The 17417-nt window shown below is 39.0% G+C and overlaps 1 protein-coding gene across 9 annotated transcripts in view; it reads left to right on the plus strand.

Annotated features, from left to right (window-relative positions):
* Nucleotides 1-17417, plus strand: part of PATJ (PATJ crumbs cell polarity complex component) — a 373944-nt gene that overhangs the window by 60921 nt on the left and 295606 nt on the right. For 8 of the 9 annotated variants that reach the window (XM_082687808.1, XM_082687804.1, XM_082687800.1 and 5 more), the window contains exons 15-17: nucleotides 5095-5229; nucleotides 11387-11548; nucleotides 15596-15727. In XM_082687808.1, coding sequence (XP_082543934.1) covers nucleotides 5095-5229; nucleotides 11387-11548; nucleotides 15596-15727 — 429 coding nt within the window. The remainder of the gene's footprint in view (nucleotides 1-5094; nucleotides 5230-11386; nucleotides 11549-15595; nucleotides 15728-17417) is intronic. The other variant, XM_082687803.1, reaches the window with a different exon arrangement.

Here is a 17417-nt window from a genome sequence, read left to right on the forward strand (position 1 = left end):
CCTATGCCATTCTTTTTTCTTCTGAATAAGTAACATGGACAAGATCTAAAATTAAAAAGTTATGGAAGTACATCCTGTAAAAAATAAGTTTCTCTTCCATCCCAGTTCCCTTATTCTCCTCCCCAGAGACAACTACTGCTGATGAATTCTCGGGTGTGTGATTTTACACTTTGCTGGTCTCTTGTTGAGTGGAGAGCAAAAGGCACAGAATCAAGTCACTGTACTAACTGAGGTGCGTAGTTAGGGTACATGGCCTGTCAGAAACAGGAGCTTTTTCAAAATACACAGGTCTTTGGGTGCCTGAGTGGCTCAGTCAGCTAAGTGGCTGCCCTTACCTCGGGTCATGATCCCATGGTCCTGGGATGGGGCTCATCAGGCTTTCCTGCTCAGTGGGGAGTCTGCTCCTCCCCCTCCCTCTAGCCCTCACTCCTGCCCTTTTTCTTATTTGCTTACTCTCTAATGAATACATAATTTTTTTTCCCTAATGAATACATTAATACTCTTTTAAATACACGTCTTATTTCGTTCTTCCGGGCAATATTCTAATTCTGTACTTTGTGGTGAGGTTCCTATAGGAAATTGTGGTTCTTCCTTTGCCTCACTCCACTGAGAACTCTACTGTTCAAATATTACCAAAAGGCCTTATATTTGCTCAAGGAAGGAGATGGTACTTCCTCAAGGAAGGTAAAGGAGGTTTCTTGGGAGGATGGCATTTGAAGTGTACCCTGAAGAATGGGTTCAGGGAAATAACTGGATATTCCAGGTGGAGGAAGTACCAAGAACAAAGGTAGAACAAGAGTCGTAAGTGCAGAGTGTTAGATCAGGTGTCAAAAGTTCAAATACCATGTGGACTAGGCAGGTAACATCAATGATATTTAAAATGATAATGCTAAACAACAAAAAAAAAAATGATAAATGCCAGTTGACTCTTGACCTTGGTTTTAGGCCACTAAAAAGAACTTTCATTGTATTTCTGTACAAAAGGGCATACAATGTGTGTTTTTTGAATATTCAGAATTAAAATTTTATATGGGCAAGAAGCTTTTGCTGTTTCACTTTGGTTTGTTTTTTAAAGATTTTATTTATTTGACAGAGATCACAAGTAGGTAGAGAGGCAGGCAGAGAGAGAGGAGGGGAAGCAGGCTCCCTGCTGAGTAGAGAGTCCGATGTGGGGCTCGATCCCAGGACCCTGGGATCATGACCTGAGCCACAGGCAGAGGCTTTAACCCACTGAGCCACCCAGGCGCCCCTGTGTTCACTTTTTAAAAGTTGTAGCTAAATTCTTGGAAAGTTTGTAGTAATTCTTTCCCTCTAACTTTTACACATAAATGGCATTTAACATCTTCAGTCTCTGTGTGTGTGTGTGTTTGTGTGTGTGTTATAAGAACTAATCATGGGGTTCTTTCTGTCCTATTTTGAGGTTAGCTTTTTTGGAAGCATCCTCCCCCATCCTACTGACATATCTATTCCTCTCCAGAAGGGTTTTTTCCCCAGAAGCAACATCATTTATATTCTCACTTGCACATTCTGGTATCTTGTTTTAGGATCCTAAAAGTAGAGCTTTTAGCAAAATGAATGAACTGCGGTTTGCTTCGTGACAGGTCTCTCCACTTGCAGGTTGAAGGGCTCTGGCTTGCTTGGTCTCATTTGATCTTCATCATTTTAGCACTGACAGTAAGTCGCACAATGGTCATACTTCTCCTTAGATATATTTCCTTGTATCTTTTACTTGTCACATCGGGATCATGAAAACCCTGCTGCTCATTAACTTTGTCAATTTAAATAGGACCCCTTGCAAAGCACATTGAATAAGCATCAGTAAAGCATAACATGGAATGTGTGTGAAGGCATCAATCACCTGTCTGTTGCACCCACTCCTGTCATTTTAGTACTTTCTGCTCTCTAAGAACTCAGAAAACGGAAGGGGTGGACAACTGAAAGAGACAGATGAAACGGTTGATTTGTTGAGTTGCTAAATGCAGCTGGGACAGGTAATTAAACAGTCCTGCTCCCGCAGAGGAGCCTGCAGCAATGTAACATGAAGTCTCGAAAACCAGCTGTACTCCGATTTGGATACAGAACTAATATTAGGTAGGCTTCTCGCAGATTGACAGATTTTGTAAACATTGTTTCTGGCTTATTTGTTCAGCGTGATTAAAGATGGAGCATGTGTGTCTTGTTCATGGTTTAAGTTTCTGGGGAGCATGTGCTGTTTATAGATATCTGGGAGCATCGCCTACGAGGATACAGGCCTGTATCTGGAAGGCAAAGGATTCCATGGGTGATCTTCTCCTGCTCCTCTCTGTTCCTCTTCTGTGCTCCAGCCCATTCCTCCTGTTGCTTGGATATGGTGGAGAATGGAGTCAGCTACATAAATAGGTCAGGATTAGGAAGAGGGGGCTGAATGGGGAAATTGAATCAGTTCCCTCCTTAATCCTTTTATTTTTTATGGGGGCATATTTCTATGTAAGTAGCAGTAGTCTGTATGTACAGCAGTGTCCTTGTTTTAATTTCGGCACCTCTATGCAGAAATTGCTACTGCCATATTACTGGTTGCTCAAATAAAAATTTAGCAATTACCTTTCTCATTGACATTCTACAAGCAGCCCCCTCGCAGGCTTTTTGTAGGGCTGATATGGTCTTACTTTCAGTTTTACCACAAATGTCCCCATCTCTGGAAAATCTACCCTGCCCAACTTTTCAAAATGACCTTCACCAGTCATGTGTGGTATCTTGGCCCAGATTCATTCCTGCATAGCAGCTAGTAATAATTACAACTAATAATTGTTTGGTTTTCACTTGTTTGTTGGTGAATTTTTTTGGTTGTTCTTAAAGATTGATTGATTGATTTGAGACAAAGATTGAAAGAGTGTGAGCTGGGGAAGAGGCAGAGGGAGAGAATCTCAGACTCCCTGCAGAGCAGAGAGTCATCTCAAACATGACCCTGAGATCTTGACTCGAGCTGAAATCAAGAGTCAGATGCTGGTGGCTCAGTGACAGATTTTGAATACTTTTGACATTTACTTTTAATATCATTTAATTGTAGTTGTACAGCATTTAATTTTTAGTGATGGCTACATTTAACAGCAAACTTGCAGAATTCCTGAAGATTGAGCAGTCTGTTCTTGCAAGCAGTCTTCATACCACTGGAGATGACCTACGGGTGGACTCCCTGACCACTGACCACTGCCCCAGTGTTTGCCTCATAAACAGAGGAAAGGAGAGAGTCGGCAAACATGGGTGGGTTAGTCCTTATTACAGAAACATTTCTCTGAGAGTTGTTATTTAACCTTTTACTACTGAAGAAAGACTAAAAAAGAAAAAAACAAAAACCCCCCCACCACCAACATTAATAATAAGGGAACTGATATCTTCTGGTTTGATATGCATGGTTGGGTACAGTGACTCAGAAAGAGGATAGGGGACTGCAGTGATAAAGAAATCACAGAGAGGGAACAAGAGTAAAAACAATGTTAACCTTCCATTTAGAGCGCTAGAACATCTTATTGCCAGACATGGTGGTGGAATCTGAAGAGGTTGGTGGTCAAGAGCACTTAACTTTCAGAAAGTTAGCCCAGAGCCAGAAATCCCTCATGCCTGTTTTAAGTCATTGAGGTCTTGGTGTGCTAGACTGCTTATCCTTCCCATTTGTCTGTATGTATACGGTGGGAAGGAAATGAGCCCTAGGTGGTGCCTAAAGCCTGTAGAACTCTGGGGACCCAGAGCAGATGACTAAGGGGAGGTGACAAGCTCAGAGATAAAGGGTCAAAGGGAATAGGAAATATGAAGGAAAGAACTATATTGTGCATACATTGCCATGCTGTATAGGGTTTTCTCTTTATTTAATATATAGTTAGAGGTGGACCTGGTATTTTATTTTATTTATTTTTTTGAAGATTTTATTTATTTGACACAGAGAGAGATCACAAGTAGACAGAGAGGCAGGCAGAGAGAGGGGGGGGAGGCAGGCTCCCTGCTGAGTAGAGAGCTTGATGCAGGGCTTGATCCCCGGACCCTGAGATCATGACCTGAGCCGAAGGCAGAGACTTAACCCACTGAGCCACCCAGGCGCCCCAAGGGTCTGGTATTTTAGATAAATAAATTATTGATATAGGACATATAAATCATAATTAGTAAGTACCATTTACCATATTTGAGTTTATATAGCCACAATGATAAATCATGAGCTCCATCTTTAAAAGTCAAGGGAGTAGAGTTTGGTGAGTGCATTTGTCCTTTACAGCCAACAACACCAAGTCTCATCTCTTTATTTTGACATGGGCTAGAGTTTCTTAACCCTTGACTTATAGCTGAGCCCATAGTAATCCTTCTAAGCCACCAACATCAATCCTAGGATGGAATAATGATTGCCTTCCTTATTACATAGCCACCCTCCCCCACCTGGAAATTGTTCTCACTTAAGTTGGTGAGATAGAAAAGGAGTTCTTGAGTGAGGGATCATTCTCACAGCTTAGTTAAAAAAACTGTTTAATGAGTCCATGTTTAGTGCCTGGTACTATTGTAGGGTCTGAAGTTACAGAGAGAAGATAAAGACTTTGCATTTAAGCAGGGGGAACAATCAAGAAAATAGAAATTCTAGGCACAGTAGGTTATGAGCTGTGATGGAGATCTATACATGGTGGCCTTGGACCCCAAACAGAGGGACATTAACTCAGATATCAGGAAGGACTTCCTGGAAGTAACATTGCCTCGGTATTAAGTGAGTGGAAATTAGGTAATAAAGAGGAACTCGAATGTTCTGGGAGATGGATAGCCCTGCAGAAAAATAAAACCTGGAATCCATACTGGGAACTATAAGAAGTTTGGAATACTTGATGCTTAGAATCGAGGCAGGACTTTGTACATCTGTGTGTCCATCCCTAAGGAATCTGAAAGGAAAAGAGGAGTGAGAGCAAGAAGACAAATTATTCATATTTTATTGGTGGCTAGTTTCCCCATTTTTGCCCTCTATTGGGATCTTGATGATCTGACTCAAGAGGTGGGGTTTTCATGTCAAAATAATACTTGATGGAGGATTAACAGTTGGATATGTCCTTGTCAGATTTGATATTGTTGCTTTGTGTTTTGCTACAGCTGCTGCCCATTCACACTCTGAGGCTTGGCATGGAAGTGGATTCCTTTGATGGACACCATTACATCTCTTCAGTTGCTCCAGGTGGTCCTGTTGATACACTGAACCTCCTGCAGCCAGAGGATGAACTTCTTGAGGTAAAATTTGTGAGAGATAAAAAAAAAAACACAGGACAGGAATTTCTGAGTTATAGGAAAATGTATTTTTACCAGAAATTCACTGAATTACATTACCGCCAATGTAATGTGAACTACTTATATTGAAAAATACTTGGCGACTGTCTTTTCAAGTGTATAACATAGTATTGTTAATGATAGTCCCCAAGTTACTTTAAGAGTAGATCTTAAATGTTCTTACCATACACACACACACACACACACACACACACACACACACACACCCCACACAAAATGCTAACCATGTAGGGCAATGCCTGTGTTAACTAACTTCATTGTGAGAATATTTCACAGTATAGATGTAGTTCAAATCATCACATTATATACCTTAAACTTACACAATGTTGTGTGTCAATTTTATCTCAATAAAACTGGAGAAAATGAAATAAAATGAAGGTAGAGAAGAATACAGCCTATGTAATGATAAAAGAAAAAAGATAATGGGTTTGAGTTCATTTTTCCTATCTTTTGGGACTCCTGAGGCTTTATTTTGCTTGCTTATTTAAGTGATTGAGAAAGGAGCTAATGTCCTGTTATAGTTTGATAACATAATTAGGATTTTTTTAAGCAAAATTCTTTTTTAAGAGATGAATCCCTACCCCTTGTTTGCAACATGTAGTCACATTCACCTACAGGTTTTATGGTTATTTCTAATAAGAATTAGGCTAGCTGGGTGACCTCAGGCTTATGTATTATTGACTGGTATTCAGATTGTCTCCTTGGGACTCACATCCCAACATGGCAGCCTCTGTGGGCTCACTCAAGCTCCCCAGCCTGTCTTCAGCTAGAACAATTCTAGAGCACTTCTGCTTTGACATGACCTTCTTGAGATATTTTGTTAGAATGGACAGTCCCAGAGCTAACATAAACAAACACACAAACAACAATGAAGCTGCTAATTTTACAGACAGGAAAATAAGGCGCTGATTTTTCCCCAACGTTATATACTCCTAGCATGATGACTTTAGTTCATGTTTTCTACTTCCCGCTTCACTGTTTTTCCCAAATACACTACTTCCGAAGCCCCTCAAAAAAATAAATGTGGAGAATGGTCATACTTAAAGAAGGCTATGTAAAAGAGGGTTCTGCTATGAGTTAGGAACCATAAGAAGCTCTAACTTGGGTTTAATAGACTCAACCTCATAGCCTTAGCCAAGGTTTGACTCCCATGGGCCTTGACTGTAGAGATGTCTTTCTAAAATTGATGTTTACTCAAAGTGAAATGACGAGGATAGCAAATAGGGTTGTTGTTGAGTGCAGCTGCATTTTTGAGCAGTGTCTGGCCACCTAGAGAACTATGTTCAAAATTCTAGGCTGACTTTTGAGGTCAGAGGGAAAGCTGCTATGACTGGTTGTTAAATTTTATCATAAGCATAAGAGGGCAAGATGTGGGAGTCCCGTTTTAATCTCTAGTAAGTGGCTTATTTTTAGAAGTGCTCAAGGAATCCTACTGGGATCTTATTGTGGAATAATACCTTTAGGTTTTACTACATGACTTAGGCTTTTCTTTTGTTTTGGTTTTTGTTTATTATTTTGGTTTTGGTACTGAGATCATATCCTTTCTCTTTCGATTGTCAGGGCACATTTGTAGCTTTATGGATATCACAGATAATAATCTGTAGATTGGAGACCATTTCTATAATGTGTAGTTTTTAGGTATTGAGAAAGGAGATATTTTTGTTTGGAGAAAAGTGGAATTAGTAAAAACCAGTTTGATTCTCTCTTTTTTGTGTGTGAAAAATATACATAGATGGTACTGTGTACCTGAAACTGACAGGGTCTATCCACTACCCTTTTTTGTTGTTGTTAACTTTAGATATTTTTTTTTTTTTTTTTTTTTTGGACAAGACAGAGATCACAAGTAGGCTGAGAGGCAGGCAGAGAGAGAGGGAAGGAAGCAGGCTTCCCACTGAGCAGAGAGCCCAATTTGGGGCTCGATCCCAGGACCCTGGGATTATGACCTAAGCCAAAGGCAGAGGTTTTAACCCACTGAGCCACTCAAGGGCCCCTATCCACTACAATTTTTAAAAATTTTAATTTCAGCATAGTTAACATATGGTGTTCTGTTAACTACAATTAAAAAATAATAAAATACTTTTTCTCCAAGAAAAAATAAGCATACATAACATAGAATTACCGTCTTAACCGTTTTTATTGTACGATCAGTGGCATGAAGGATGATTCAGCGACTAGTATGTGGTAGATGAGAAAGCATTAGTGGCAAATATAGAGGAAGTGTGCATGACCCCGGCTATCAGCTGAGTCCTCTGTTCTTCAGCCAAGACTAGGATCCTGTGGGCCTTCTATCTTGTAAGAGAACGTGGTATAATAAGTAGTGTACTCTAATTCTTAAGTATAGATTTCTGGTGGAAACACTGGAGATAGGGAGCGAAGCAAAGGCTTGAAGTCAGAAGAGCTGCCTCTGTCTTTGAATTTGCCACAGCTTCACAGTGTGTCCTCTGACACGTCACTCAGCTGTTTTGAGAGTTGTTTTTTCATCAGTAGAGGCCTGCCTCACTATGTTTTTGTGACCATCTAGTAGAATATCATCAATGTAAACTTTATTTTATCTTTAAGATTTTATTTATCTATTTGAGAGAGCGAGTGTGTAAGCTGAGGGGTGAGAGTGTGTAAGCAGAGAGAAGCAGAGGGGGGAGGGGGAAAGACTCTCCCGCAGATTCCATGCTGAGCATGGGGCCTGACCCAGGGCCCGATTTCACAACCCTGAGATCACGACCCGAGCCGACACCGAGAGTGCTTAATGACTGAGTCATCCAGGTGTCACTTAAACTTTATTTTAACACACAGAGTGTTTTATTAGTTTCAGACATATAGTAATAGTGATTCAGCAATTCATACATCATCCTATGCTCATCACAAGTGCCCTCCGTAATCCCCTTTACCTATTTCACCCATCCTCCCACCCACCTCCCCTCCAGTAACCCTCAGTCCTCTGTAATTAAGGGTCTCTTTCTTGATTTATCTCTTTTTTCCCCTTTCCTTGTTCATTTTGTTTCTTTAATTCCACAAGCAAAAATTGTATGGTATTGTCTTTCTCTGACTTATTTTGCTTGACATTATACTCGCTAGCTGCATCCATGTCATTGCAAATGGTTTGGTTCCATTCTTTTTTATGGCTGAATAATACTCCTGTGTGTGTGTGTGGGTGTGTGTGTGTGTGCGCGCGCGCGTGCATGTGTACCGCATCTTCTTTATGCATTCCATTCATCAGTCGATGGACCCTTGGGCTGCTTCCATAATTTGACTGTTGAAAATAATGCTGCTATAAACACTGAGATACATCTATCTCTTTAAATTAGTGTTTTTGTATTTTTTGGGTAAATACCCAGGACTGTGATTATTGGATTGTAGGGTAGTTCTATTTTTAACTTTTTTTTTTTTTTAAGATTTTATTTATTTATTTGACAGACAGCAATCACAAGTAGGCAGAGAGGCAGGCAGAGAGAGAGGAGGAAGCAGGCTCCCCGCTGAGCAGAGAGTCCGATGTGGGGCTTGATCCCAGGACCCTGGGATCATGACCTGAGCCAAAGGCAGAGGCTTTAACCCACTGAGACACCCAGGTGCCCCTATTTTTAAGTTTTTGATGAACCTCCATACTGTTTTCCAGAGTGGCTGCACTCCTCCATATAAACTTTAAAGCGTTATTTCACTGTGCGATCTTGGCAGAATTATTACTGTAAAAAGGCATAAACAGTCTAAGGAGGATTGAATGAGGTAATGTGGTGGGACAATACTTGTACAGTGTTATGTACTCTGCAAATGTGTATGTGTGTGTGCTTTCTAATCACAAAGTCTGAATAATTGAGACTTGATAGCTCTTAAGAGGGTCTCCAGTTGGAGGGCCTAAGAAATACTGTGAACTCTAAAATAAAAATTGGCTTATTCTGAATAGTCAAATATAGAAATAGAAAAATCTCTCTAAAGTTAGCCAAATAAACTCCTGAACCTAAAGAGTGTGTGTGTGTGTGTGTGTGTGTGTGTGTGTGTATACTCCTTAGAACTTAAAACCAGAAACACAAATACGCTCTGGCGTTAGAACATTGTGCCAAGTCTCAGCCCAGAGCAGCTATTTACAGCAGCCATAAATCCTCTTAGATAGGAGTTGGTAATGGGAAACATGACCAATCCCTTTAACAGTAGAGAGCAGTGAGGAGGACTACCAGGCACTGCTATAATAATTGGAGACAATTCAAATGAATAAATAATGAGCTAAATAAATATTTAAATGTACTCCAAGATAAAAACCTGAAAAGTGATTTTCTAATTTGTTGAAGTACTGTGAAACACAAACTAAGACTTGAATATGGGGTAGAATTCTTGGCTTTGGTTATATCTGCTTGCTTGCTTCTCGGTATGGGGTACTGTGCATGTGGGTGATTTGAGAACTTGCTCTGTCTGTGGCACCCATTGGCACTGGGGACATGATGTGGCCAGTGAAGGTTGACTTTCAGTTCTTCCAAAGGAAAAACATTTATCAGCTGCTAAACTTGCAGTCCCCCAGATCCCTTTCATCCGTCAGAAAGTCTTGGGAGACGATCCTGACTTTTCCACTAGGACCAGCTCCCTGAAGCACATATGGGTCTTTTTACTCGGTGGTGATACCTCTGTAAATAATTAAGAGGCAGAGAGATGGTGTCTGGCCTGATGGCTAAGTGCTTGGATTTGTGGGCCCAAGAGTGGCTCCCAGGGATCATTGACTTTGGGCTCAGGTTGCTGCCTCTCTGAGATGCTTGCAAAACCCACAATGCTGTATTCTCTGAGAAGGACAGATTTTGTGCACAGGTTTCTCCCAGGAAAGTCAGCCCCACCAGTGATCTGGATATTAGCACGACACCTGTCAGAAATTGATGCCAGCCCAGAAATACCTTTACAACTAATAATGCCACTGAATGCTCCCAGGAAGGTAGGAGTCGGGTGGGAAAAGACTGGTTCATGCCTGGATTATGTTCATGCCTCAGCTTTTGGGGAGTTGCAGGCAGATCAGTTTTTAGTGGTGTTGAGTCAGAACTGAGAGAGCTTCTGGAGCTTAAGTCACATAGATAAAAAATTAGAATAGGTTAATCTTTCTAAATCATCTTTGGTGCAAAAATACTATTCCTGTGCACTAAAACATAAAACTTAGATAATTTCACGGTGATAAGCACTAAGCATTAGGAGTAGTTAGTTATCATTTTGTCCTTTTAAGCATTTGGAACACACGTCTAATGGTTTGAAAACTGACACACCTCCGATAGTTGACCTATAGTTGACGGCTGTGTGAGCAGAACATGTAAGAATAGAATGGATTTACATATATTTATTTTCGATAGATACTTTTTCTAGGATGGTCTTAAGCATCAGAGAGGGAGAAAAACCATGAGAGACTCTCAACTCTAGGAAACAAACTGAGGGATGCTGGAGGGGAGGTGGGTGGGGGGATGGGATAGCTAGGTGCCTGGCATTAAGGAGGGCATGTGATGTGATGAGCACTGGGTGTTACATGTGACTGATGAGTTATTGAACACTATATCTGAAACCAATGATGTGCTATATGTTGGCTAATTGAATGTAGATTTAAAAAAAAAGTTTATAGCATATGAAAGAAAATTGTGAAAAGTGATGCTAAATTTTGACAGTTGAGTATCCTAGATTTTGTTACCTACACATTGTAAATTGAGTGGTTTTTAATTACAGCCTTAAAATTAGTGTTGATATCTATAGTGATATTTTTATAAAATGAAAAAGTAAAAGGAGGTGGTCCTAGGAAGGCTAGCAATGATATTTAGTGTATTTAAGGAGAGATGTGTAGAAGTAGATGAGAGAATTCAAGAGTTGGAGGGTAGAAAAGAGAAATCATGGAGGTGTGAGAAATTAGATCACTTGTAATCTGCACACATCTTAAACTTTCTTCACTAAATTCAATAAAGGTTTAGCCTAAATTTTTATACATTTGATTTCTAGTCTTTTTAGTTACTACTAAAATAATGTGGTTATGTTTGGACCCTTAGTTTGTGGGGAAAATAAAATCTGTTTTTATTTGGGTAGATCCATGTGAGCATGGGACTTTGGTTTTTTCCTCCAGGGCTGCTCAATTCTGACTTCTCCCTTGTCTTTCTAGGTCAATGGTGTGCAACTGTATGGGAAGTCTCGCCGAGAAGCAGTGTCTTTTCTCAAAGAGGTGCCTCCTCCCTTTACCTTGGTTTGCTGTCGACGACTGTTTGATGATGAAGCTTCTGTGGATGAACCAAGGACCACTGAAGCCCCTCTTCCCAAGATGGAGGTACTAACGGAATATTCTGTGGTTCCTACAGGAACGAGATTCTTCAAGAATGCCCTGATGAGTGTGTTTGGATATGAAAGGAGGGGAGAATTTTCTATCTTTTGACTATAATAGCACTCAAAGGCAATAATACCTAGCTTTACAAACCATTTTCATTTCACATCATAAAACTTTCATTCTTCTTCTTCTTCTACTTGAAATGTTGGTGACATTAATGTGCATGCATTATTATTTTAGAAAACCTTTTTTTAGTAATTTCCTGGGCTCATTACTTTAGGCTCCCAGTTCAGCTCAGTTCATCTTAAGTTTAAGATGTTGGTGAGTGTTGAATATCTAATGGACTTCCCTTTTTCAGAGCCTTAGAAATATGAAGATCTATGACCAATTTCGAAGTGAGTAAAAATTGCTGTAAAAGCCTTCAGAAGGTCAGAGAATAAAATAACATTTTCTGTGCTCTTGGTACACTTCTTTTTTTTTTTTTTTTTAAAGAATATTGTGATTATGTAAACAGTTTTAAGCACATGCTTTGCCATCTTATGCCAATTGAACCTCATCTTTTATGCCGCTTCCCTACCCTACCCTATGCCCCCTTTCCAGCCCCTTACGGATTATAATTCCTTAATACCAGTTCAGTTTATTTATTTATTTTTTTTAAGATTTTATTTATTTGACAGAGTACAAGCAGGGGAAGCAGCAGAGGAAAAAGGGAGAAGCAGACTGCCAATTGAGCAAGGATTCCCAATCTGGGGCTCAATCCCAGGACTCTGGGATCATGACCTGAGCTGAAGGCAGACCCTTAACCAACTGAGCCACCCAGGCACCCCATTAACACCAGTTTAGATGCACAGAGCCTTCCGTTTCCTTGCCTGTAGTCTGAGTTTCAAGATAATTGTGCCTCTACCACTTAATGATTGCGAACTTGACTTCCTATTCATAGTCTTTCTTTCTTTCTTTCTTTTTTTTTTTAAGATTTTATTTATTTGACAGAGAGAGATCACAAGTAGACAGGGAGGCAGGCACAGAGAAGGGGAAGAAGGCTCCCCACTGAGCAGGGAGCCCAATGCAGGGCTCGATCCCAGGATCCTGAGATCATGACCTGAGCTGAAGGCAGAGGCTTAACCCAATGAGCCACCCAGACTCCATATTCTTTCTTTGAAAATTGGGGATACTTTTAGTCCTTCCTGCCCTCCTCAGTTTGTACAAGAAGGATATGAAGTAATACATGCCCAGCTGTTAGTGCAGTGCCTTGCCCATGAGAAGTACTCAGGAGAGGTCTCCTATAGCTCTTGACTCTCCAGTCCAGCTGTCTTTGTTTCTTGATCTCCTGAAGTATATAAGAGGCTAGCCCTGACTCAGGGTCACAGATACTTTATGTGTATTAAGCTTGCTTTTGCAAGAAAACTCACCCCTGTGAGCAGAGTCATATCTTAAAATTATTTTGTCTCTCAGAGTGTTTCTATTCTATACTGGGTGTATAGGAATTGTTTAGTCCTTTATTATTGAGAATCTTTTTTTTTTTTTTTTCTTAATGTTTATCTTTGGTAAAACATTTCAAGGAAGGATCTTGAAAATCACTTGTGTGATTCTTAGTACCTTTACTAAAATTCAATGTGGATGAGGGCTTACCTCTAAAGATTGATAAAAATACCTTTAATCTAATCTTACGGGGTGTGTAAATCACCCAGCTTGCTGACTCAATGCTCCCATCAGTCATCCTTTACCACAATGGGTAAACAACAGCTTTGAATAAATGTCAGCCTTGCTGCCCATTAGTTGATTGCTTTCCATTTTGTAAATACAGGAGTTATGCACAATTGATTGTATCAAAGTGATATATCTTAGGTTAGAGTATAATATATATATATCTTGTATGCCTTGAAATTTCTATAAACTTAGGTTTTATAAGTATGTGTAGTTTCTCAAAATCCTGGCTTTCTTTTGTGTCTTTCTCCCCCCCCCCCCCCCCGATTTATCCCTGTTTCATCTTAGGTTCTTAAACCTTATCTGGTTAGGCAGCTCAGCCAAAATTCTAATGCTTATTACTCAGTGAGGGTATTAAATGCCCCAGTAAAACATCAATCATATTGTATTAGCTATAGGAACTTTACTTTTTATTGGAAGGTATAATGTTTTCTTTATGAATATCATTTCCTCACATCAGGCTGATATATACAAAGGTTATTGATCCAGAACATCCCCCTAATTTCAAGTTTTGTAATTCAAAAACCCAGAAATTGTTACCATCTTTAGACTCAATCCACCCTGGATTGAGTATTGACTTTCCATGTCCTGTGGGGACAGTTTTGAGATCTGGACCAACCCTAATTTTAAAAATGTTTTTGTACTTGCTGTGGTGCTTTACTCTTCCATATTAGAAGGGTCCCTCCTTTTGATTTCATTAAATGGATTTTCTTATGCAAGTCACTCAAAATTAAGTTCCTAGGAATGATGCACTTTGATTTTATTTACTGAGAACACCCAGACTTTTAAGAAGGCTACTGGTAAAAATTATTATTTAGCCTGTAATTTTATTTTAAAAGTTCTAAGTGGTGCGCCTGGGTGGCTCTGGCGGGTAAACATCTGCCTTTGGCTCAGGTCATGATCTCAGGGTCCTGTGATCGGGTCCCATGTTTGGCTCCCTGCTTGGTGGTATGTCTGCTTCTCCCTCTGCCTCTGCACCTCCCCCTGCTTGTGTTTTCTCTCTCGTTCCTGCTCTCTCTCAAACAAATAAGATCTTTACAGAAAAAAAATTCCCAAGGGATATGCAGTCAAAGATGGATGATTTGTTAATGTTTTGGGAAAATATGTATCAAGCGCTGACTCTGAGCCAGGATCTATTGTGGACTGAGTAGATAGCTATTGGTAAACCCCATGGTAGCCCACACAGGGTTTCCATTCTAGCCTGTCATTTTGTTAGTTGTTAGGGTTGCAAAGAAAACGAAGATAATTTTTGTGCTTCAAACAGAAGTTCACAGTATTTTGAGGACAATAAATCATATGAACACACAATATAGTGCTGTAAGTAGTGCTAAAAACTGAAGGTTGAAGCAGCTCTTCTTCTGTGTAGGCGATTCATTGACTCACTGTCATTTAGCTTCCTAGAATTCCCCATAGCAGTGACTCTCCCTGAAAGGAGTGCGGAGCCTAGAATGGGAGTTTGGAGGTATGAAGTCAAGGAAAATAACCAAGGACTATTGAATAGTTTTGCTGACTTACGTCCTCCAAGATGAGATTTTCATTATTTCAACTTGGTGATTTTTTTTTTTTTTAAAGATTTTATTTATTTGTCAGAGAGAGTGAGCGAGAGCGAGCACAGGCAGACAGAGTGGAAGGCAGAGTCAGACGGAGAAGCAGGCTCCCTGCGGAGCAAGGAGCCCGATATGGGACTCGATCCCAGGACGCTGGGATCATGACCTGAGCCGAAGGCAGCTGCTTAACCAACTGAGCCACCCAGGCGTCCCGGTGATTATTTTTTTAAACCAGTTTTTAGACTTAGACGATTCCCAAGGACTTAGATTTTTTCCACTTTATTTTTCTAGTGAAGTTTTTCTTGAAAACCTCTAGGAGCCAACAGAAGTGGTTTCTTTTGTGTCTTGTCCTATCCTCTCTCTGTTGCCACCTTTCTGTCTTTCACTGTAATTATAAATTCAGGTGTTGCTACTTAAATATCTTATAAGCTTTGACTTTGTATGATTTTTTTTCATTTTTTTTTCTTAAATTGCGTATTTTTCCTTTTATGCTTCTAATGGGACTTATTGAAGTATAAGAGGTCAGTGTTAATATTTTGAACAAAACAAGTACTTTACATTTTAAAAAATCCAACATTGTATGAACAGACTGCATTTTGAAGTACTTGAATTTTCATGAAGGTCTTATACTAGAGTGTGTGTGCCCCAGTGCATGCCCTTATGAAAAGATTAATAAGATAAAGTATGCATGCCAAAGAATTCCCAGTTGGAGAAGAAGCTGTGAGATTCCTGAGATGTTAATTCTTTCCAGAATTGAAAGGATAATGTTTTGAAGCATTTATCTTCTTTGGTGTTTCAGGCTGACCACAGTGTAGAAGTTGGTACTGAAGAAGATGATGATGGGGAATTAGCACTATGGTCTCCTGAAGTCAAGATTGTTGAACTAGTAAAAGATCATAAAGGCTTGGGATTCAGCATCCTGGATTACCAGGTATAAGAATCTATATTGAGTTTTTGGAGAGATTTGTTTTAAAGGTATGTGAAGTAGTAATTATTTAAGGCACCCACTAGGGAAAATAAAATGATTTGATATCTAATTCTACCACCCAGAGACAGGTGTTATAACTACATTGTTACCTTTGCATTTGGTAGCTTTCCTAGTGAATAAAGTGGGGGGTGCTACAGTAATTGAACAGGGAGGGAAGCAATAGTTTTATGACCATGGACGCTTTTAGAGACTGAAGTTTGAAGAGTTTTTTTCTTTTATATGGAGGGATTGTTTCTCCCGTTTTTACTGAGATATATTTCGCATATCATAAAATTCGTAAAATTCATGCATGTCAAACATGCTTTTTGGTTGTTTTTAGTATATTTGGAGTTGTGCAACCATCACCAAAGTCTAATTTTAGAACCCTTTCGTTACCCCAGAAAGAAACCCATCCACATTAGAGTTGTTCCCAACTCTTACTCTTCTCTCTCCCCTTCACACGAAGGTTTTTATTGTTTTGCTCATTGGTTGATCTCAATGAGCTTGATGAAGTAGAATGTTCTTTATGAAATTATATATTTATATTTAACACAGACCATATACTATTTATGTATTTATGTGTACACCAATTACAGCTAATGTCACTAATGCATTTGGGGGGTTGTGTGTGAAAGATCACAATAGGACATCTGTATGTTGTATCAGTTTACTGGTTTACAGTATTTTTAGACCTTCTGATTATCATGGGGAATTTAAAACTGTTGGCAAAAAACCTCTTCACTTTGAAGATGCATATTTTAATACTTAGTGCTGCCTAAACACATTGTGGTTTAATAAAGCAAAATGTACTCTATCAACGCACATAAAATGCCAAGTAGTATAAAAATCAATTTTTTAATATAATAAGGCATTCGGGAACAGATTAAAAGAAAAATACTTTGAGCATTATGTAAGAACATTAAATTCCATATTTAGGTAGTATGATTTAAGATTACTGAAATAGATTGTTCATTTTTGCTGGCATATTTCTGTGCCAGATAACTCTGTGCTATTAGAACTTTTCTTTAGAAATGTTACTGAATTATGATTTGCTGATTGTAAATATTGCATCTTTGGGGATATACTTTTATCAAGAAGTACCAATCATGTAAGATTCTAGAAGTTTCCATATTGATTAATACAAGGGCATATAGGGGGATGGGGTAACTGGGTGATGGACATTAAGGAGGTCATATGATGTAATGATCACTGGGTATTATATAAGACTAATGAATCACTGAGCTCTACTACTGAAACTATTTTAAAAAATTAAAAATTAAAAAAAAACTATTAAAAAATATAAGGGCATATAAAACAATTTTTAGGTACAATCTCAATTTTTCTTCCCCAATGTACCCGTATTATCTACCACATGATAAATGATAAATAAGTATTTGCAGAATGATTGAATAAAGTTTAGGTCAGCTAAAATTAACTGGAAGTGAATGAACGCATTCAATGAGTTGTTTTTTTTTTTTTTAACTATTTTGATTATAGGATTTAGTTTAGAAAACTCTTTTCATATGAAGTATTAGATATTCAGCTGCATTTTCATTATGGTTGGAATCTATGTATATATGCATTCTTATATAATATAATGGTTGCTCTTACCCTCTTAAATGACATTATGTGCAAGTTTTATATTTTGAATATT

This window comes from Mustela nivalis, assembly GCF_964662115.1.
Source record: "Mustela nivalis genome assembly, chromosome: 10".
Classification (NCBI taxonomy): Eukaryota; Metazoa; Chordata; class Mammalia; order Carnivora; family Mustelidae; genus Mustela; species Mustela nivalis.